This window comes from Peromyscus californicus, unplaced genomic scaffold (assembly GCF_007827085.1).
Source record: "Peromyscus californicus insignis strain IS unplaced genomic scaffold, ASM782708v3 Scaffold_9__1_contigs__length_137607984, whole genome shotgun sequence".
Taxonomy (NCBI): Eukaryota; Metazoa; Chordata; class Mammalia; order Rodentia; family Cricetidae; genus Peromyscus; species Peromyscus californicus.
Genome location: NW_026294617.1, coordinates 106,986,111 through 106,992,285, shown reverse-complemented (window position 1 = coordinate 106,992,285; position 6,175 = coordinate 106,986,111). Strand labels below are relative to the sequence as shown.

The following is a 6,175-nucleotide window of genomic DNA, read 5'->3' as shown; positions in this document are numbered from 1 at the left end:
AAGATTAAGCTCCAGGAATGTGGCCGCCGTTGACACTTCTTTCAAATAATGAGCTGAAGGTGAGCTGTTCTGGCATTGCTCACGCCAGTGATCCATTATGATAAATCTGAATTGTCAGCGGGGCTCTTCGCCTTTGATTTAAAACGCGTTTTAAATTTTGTCTCCACTCTTCAAGATTCTCAGACATAGGCGGCACTCAGCAGGTCCCTCGAATCGTTAGCCTCTCCGCACCCCTAATTGCTCTTTCCCCTCGCCTGCCCTGAATATTTTTAGTGAGTGGCAGTATCTCCTCTCTGGCACCCTGCCCTACCCGTCCCGCTTGGTGGAATTGCCGGCACTGGTGTTTGCAAAGAGGCTCTCCTTGGCTTGCTCAAGTGACTCTGAAGGTGAGGGGTGGGACCAGAGGAGATTTAAAAGGGAGAGGGGAGTCTCTCTGGGTTCCCAAAAGAGAAGCGCCTTTCCGGAAGGAATCCTATCTGCACATTTCTTCTTAGACTCATACCTCATCCCGGTGGGGCTTGGAACTTTCCGTCTATTCTTTTTCTTTCTCAGATCTCGCTGAGCCTTTGCCTGGCTGTGCCGGTCACAGCGAGAAATCAGTTACCCGCAGGCCTCCAGAGCTCTTGGGCTCTGTGAAATTTGTCATAAGGGTGTCAGGTAGTTCTTATTGCTGTCCAAAAAAAAAAAAAAAGTGAGATAAAGAACTCTCTCCTGGAGCATTTCAGGCGGCACTCAGTGGCTCTCAGAGGTGGAGAAGGAGCTGGAAGGCAGCATTAAAACAGCTAAATAAAAGATGCCCCGGGGCCGAAGGCCGACCTGGCTGGGAGCTCTGGGGGTCGGACGCACTGACTCCGCCTGCTCTACACTCTAGCAACTCAAGTCACTGTCTGTTGACCTTAGAACCACCGAGACCATGCTGCTGCCGCTCACCTTCCTGCCTGTAATTTTAAAGATCAGTGTTGTCAGCGTCACCGCGCAGCAGCACGGGAACTGTCAACCAGGTCTCCCCAAGAGAAGCCCGGCTTCCACTTGTGTAGGTGAGTAATCCAAGAACAGGAACGCAGCCCCTCGGGGGCAATGCCACCAGGCATCTGCTCAGCCTACCTTGTACACCTGTGCTTTTTCCCCCTCGGCTGTCTTGGGGTGTGTATGTTTGCTTTAGTTGTGTATTCTGAAGTGTGTGTGTGTGTGTGTGTCTGTCCTCGTAGAGTTCAGATGATGCAACTATAAAATGTCACGGTTCTCCACTGTTCTGTGCATGAGTGATTATGCGTCATTTAAAGCCAGCTGGGTATTTCTTTTCAAGGAAACCTCAGTCTTTATCCTGGGGAGATGGTAACGCCCAGCTGATCAGCGAGTATTGGAAATTGGGGAAACATACGGGGGGCAGTTGGTCTTGTTGGTTTTGAAAAGCCTTCTTTCTGGTAATTTTGTGGCAGAAAACGCCATAAGTCAAGTCAAAGTTTTTGGTTTTGTTAAAAAAAAAAAAAAGTCTCAAGTTCAGGCTCCCACCCTCCACCCTGCTGGACTGCGAAGCTCTGACACAGCTCCCGGGTTCTTAGTAACAGGTGCACTGTGACTTTGCAGACTGTGAGAAGTGACGGAGTAAGTGAGCCCCAGCTCCTCTCCTATAAACAGGGCTTTCTCTGGAGGAGTCAGGGCTTTTTCTCATCGCACATTTTGGCAACCTGACACTCCAGTTGAAAACATTTTCTCGCTGTTTATTCTTTACTCCAAGAGTGAGTCCCTAACCTGCTGCATAGGCAAGGAAGCTGCTTCCGTTTATCCAAGGGTCCAATCTGCCCTGGAAACCTGTTCTTGTCATTTTTCTTTCCTCATTTGTGTTTTTGAGACAGTGTCTCAGTCTGTAGCTCAGACTGGCTGGGAACTCACTATACTTCCCAAGCGCTGGGATTGCAGATGTGTGCCGCCACGTTTGACTTAGTTATTATTATCATCTTGCCCTTTTAAGATAGGGTCTGGCTTCAAAAAAAAAAAAAAAAGTGGAGTGAAGAAAACATATCATGTTTTCAGAAGAGAAACCTCTAGAAGATAGATAGCAGAGAATCGTGGGAATAAGAGAGAACAGAACTGACCCAAATTTGCAGAGCTTGGCTGCTGCTCCTTTGCTGACCTCCAAACTGGATAGCTCAGAGAAATCACACACAAGGAAACCAGGTGTCCCTGCTCACAGGGCCCAAAGGTTACCAGGAAGCATTCATTGCAATTGCAGAGCAGATCTCTGGGGTTTTGAAGGAGGGAGTGATTGCTAATTACCTCTGCATCCCCAGGACCTAGGACACTGCCACTTTGCATATACTCAGTAAATTCTTGCTTAATGAAAGAAGTGTTCCTCTTCGCCACTGGAGACAGAAGAGAAAACCCTTGGCTACAGTTGTGTTGTGTGGACAGGAATGTCACTGGGGTGTTTGGAAAGTGACCAGAGTCAGGTCCCTCTACCTGCACAGTTAGGGAGGGTTAACAGTAGGAGGCAATCATGCAGCTAGTATCCAGAAGAGATGAACCTATGAGCGGAACTTAAAATGAGGAAGGAATTGAAGAAGCAATCATATGCATGGCCCTAGGTCCTCTGGAACAGTGTGGGATTCCTATGCCTTGTGCGCCTACCCACTCCTGCTGGTGGCTCCAGTGTACTTCTCTGAGATAGTCTGCACCAGACTGACAGGGAGCTCAGACAGGAATAATGACGTCGGGAGACTGTTTCACAGTATGGAAGAAATAGATTTTAGAAGCAGACAAACTGGATTTCAAGTTTACATTGCCTTTTTTTTTTTTTTGGTTTTTCCAGACAGGGTTTCTCTGTGTAGCTTTGCGCCTTTCCTGGAACTCACTTGGTAGCCCAGGCTGGCCTCGAACTCACAGCGATCCGCCTGGCTCTGCCTCCCGAGTGCTGGGATTAAAGGCGTGCGCCACCACCGCCCGGCTTGCATTGCCTTTTTAATAGTTGGGTTATTTTCCAATATCCCTGGGAAATGACACCTGTTTCTCAGGATCGTTGTTGGGATGGCAAGAGGTAACATGTGAAATATCCCTCGCCCAACGGCCGGCCTGATAAATGTCCTCTTGGGCTCCTGCCATGACTGACGTTCTTTGGTTAGGTCATTCCACGCACTGGCCTATACTGAACACTGCAGGGGCATGGAACAGGCTTCGTAGAGTGTGATCCATTGCTTCTCTGCCCCTCCCCACCCCCACAACCCCTCATCGCTAGCAGATGGCTGTTTTAAATCTTCTGCTTCACTCTGAATCGTAGGTTAGTTGAAAACTAACTAGGTCACACCCCGTCACCCGCACATTCCAGAGGGTAGCATTTCTTTCTCCTCTGTAAATAGATAATGGTGACATCGTCTATTTTTTTTCACCGCTTCAATTTTACTTGTACTTCTTGCCTTTGGCATCGAGACTGTTCACCTCCATGGCCAACCTGACCTAGCCAGAAGAATGCTTTGTGGCCTAACAAGATCCAGGTAAAATGTCTTGAGGTTGCTGTTCACGTGAATGCCATTCCCGTGAAACCAAGACAGAATTCGGTTTCTTTTCCATTCACCAGGATCGAAGTCAAACGTTTTCTTGGCTTTTATTGAAGCGAGAGCAGATGAAGACAGAGCAAAGAACGACTTTTAGCAAGCAGTGTCTGAACTTTTAAATCTCTTTGCCCTGGAGGACAAGTATCAGTTGGACAGGGAACTGTTCCGGCCTGGCGTCTAAACCTGTGTTATCTGTTCTTGGTAAATGGCAGTCCCGGAAGAAGCCTGGCCTCAGAGAACTGACTGAGGGAGGGATCTGGGCATGGCATCGAGGTAGTTCACTGGGTAGTCTGCTGTTAGCAGTGGACAGTGAGGTCACTGATTTCAGACCGGGCTGAAGTTTGGTTGACTTCACAGCCATGTGCAAAGGTCCGAATCTTGTCTGTTTCCAGCCAGTTTTAGAAGAGTTTCTTTTAACATCTGACCACAGGGAAGCTGCAGGATGCTGTTTTGCATACACTCTGTTTGTAAATATCAACTCTGGAGACAGACAACCCGCCTTGCTGGGATCTGAGCCCTGGCGCATGTGAAAGGCATGTGTCATTTTCTTCACCGTAAAATGAAGCTGCTTGTTCCTGCTTCCTGGGATTGGTGTCGGCACTGTGTTAACGTGGCCGCATTCACTCCTGGCCGTGTCTCAGAGTCACCCATGGGAACAATACACTTTCTTCCAGGGAATTCCTAAAGGTTTGCAAGAAATTTTCCAGTTTCGTGAAACAGTCTAGTGTTTTCTTTAGCTTTAGTTATTACTACCAATCTGAACAATTCTAGAGCCAGAGAATGCAATGGTAGTTTTTTTTTTTTTGTTTGTTTTGTTTTGTTTTATTTTGGTTTGATTTTTTTGAGACAGGGTTTCTCTGTGTAGTTTTGGTGCCTGTCCTGGATCTTGCTCTGTAGACCAGGCTGGTCTCGAACTCACAGAGATCCGCCTGGCTCTGCCTCCGGAGTACTGGGATTAAAGGCGTGTGCCACCACTGCCCGGCTGGTCGTTTTTTGTGCTGTAGTTTCTAACACTAGAAACAGGAGTAAGAGCAGTAACCGCAGTTATGGAAACCTTGGTGAAGTCCTTTGGATGAACCATTTTTGTGGTCTGTTCCCCCTTGCTCACAGACTCACACTGTCATTCTGAATGTGTGTACTACTCGTGTGACAGAGTATTGCCTGGATATTAGATGCACTAAGAATGCAGATTTCTTTGGTAGATTACATTTGGGACTGAGTTAGTTTTTCACACACCATGTGTTTCCAGCAGCCCCATTTGCTGGGCACCGGGGCAAAAGAAAAATGACTCTGAGTCAGGCCTATGCAGATGAGTGCCATTTTTGCCAGGTATGGAAAAAGGAAATTTTTTTAAAAAGGAAACAAAAGGGACCTTTCCATTCCCTGACAGGCCTCATGCTTTCTGAAAATGCATTCTCTTCTGCGTCTGCGCTACAAGCTTCCCAGGGCAATGATGGGATGGCTCATGCAAACGTGTCTCCTTTAGCAGGTAGCCCCTTAGCATTGTCTTTCAGAGCTTTCCTCTCAGTGCGGGAGTTAGGGACTGTGGAGCGACTGCTTTCTCTTAGCCCGACACAGGCTAGGCACTTCCGTCCTATCACCTCCTGACCCGTCCAAGCTACGACTTTGAATTTGCAGGTCCGTTTTCACTTCTGACCCTGACCTTCTCATTCTCCTAAGCAAGCAGGCCAAGCATGCTCATGTCTGTCAGTGTTTGGATTTCCCAAATATTTCCTACGATGCTCCGTGTCCTGGAATTGTGTGAATGTGCAGGCGTTGCGGACCCTGCTTGCTCCTGTGGTGGAGATTCATGATAACCAACGATTTATTCGAAAAGCCCCAGGGACAGACTAGAAAGGGCCTTTCACAGAAGAGCACCACCACCTTCCTGTACTCTGAACAGCCTGTCTGCCTTCTCCGCACAAGCTCTCCGGGACGACACATTTCATTCAGAAGGTAGCTCTTTCTGCGCGTAGACGGTTGCTAGGATACGGAGAATCAGAAGAGCATCACCGCAGCTGTCTTGTTGAGAAGCAGTGTTTCATCCCATTTGCATATTAGAAGCGCCTTTGTGCTGTGTTGTTCTGATAAGACACTTAGGAGAAGCTGCGGTTAGTTCCCTGGGATGAGCTGTGTCTAGGATGTTTTGTCATTTTTATCATCCTTGATGGCAAAGCATTTTTATAAATACATATTCTTACTGTGATCACATTTACCTTTAGTGTTTCAAGTAAACTGCTTACTTAAAGTATTTTCCTGTATGTTTTCATAGCTACGTGTACAGCTGTGGCCCAGAACTCAGTTGTAGCCAAATTGGGTCAGAGAACAATGAAATTACTGTTGAGGAATAGGCATGACATCTTCAAATATTTTTCTTCCTCTGTTTTAAAAAATCTTTTGGGCCGGGTGGCGGTGGCACATGCCTTTAATCCCAGCACTCGAGAGGCAGAGCCAGGCGGATCTCTGTGAGTTCAAAGCCAGCCTGATCTACAGAGTGAGATCCAGGATAGGCACTAAAACTATACAGAAAAACCCTGTCTCGAAAAAAAAAATCTTTTGGTCTGGGTAAGCGTGGTTGCGCATGCCTTTAATCTCAGCCCTCAGGAGGCAGAGCCAGGTGGATCTCT

At 47.5% G+C, this 6,175-nt stretch overlaps 1 protein-coding gene across 1 annotated transcript in view; it reads left to right on the top strand.

Moving 5' to 3' along the window:
* The first annotated feature begins 687 nt into the window (after positions 1-687).
* Positions 688-6,175, top strand: part of Egf (epidermal growth factor) — an 83,196-nt gene continuing 77,708 nt past the window's right edge. Inside the window, exon 1 of the mRNA XM_052730495.1 lies at positions 688-1,037. Within this exon, the coding sequence (XP_052586455.1) occupies positions 914-1,037 (124 nt within the window). The 5' untranslated portion in view covers positions 688-913. The remainder of the gene's footprint in view (positions 1,038-6,175) is intronic.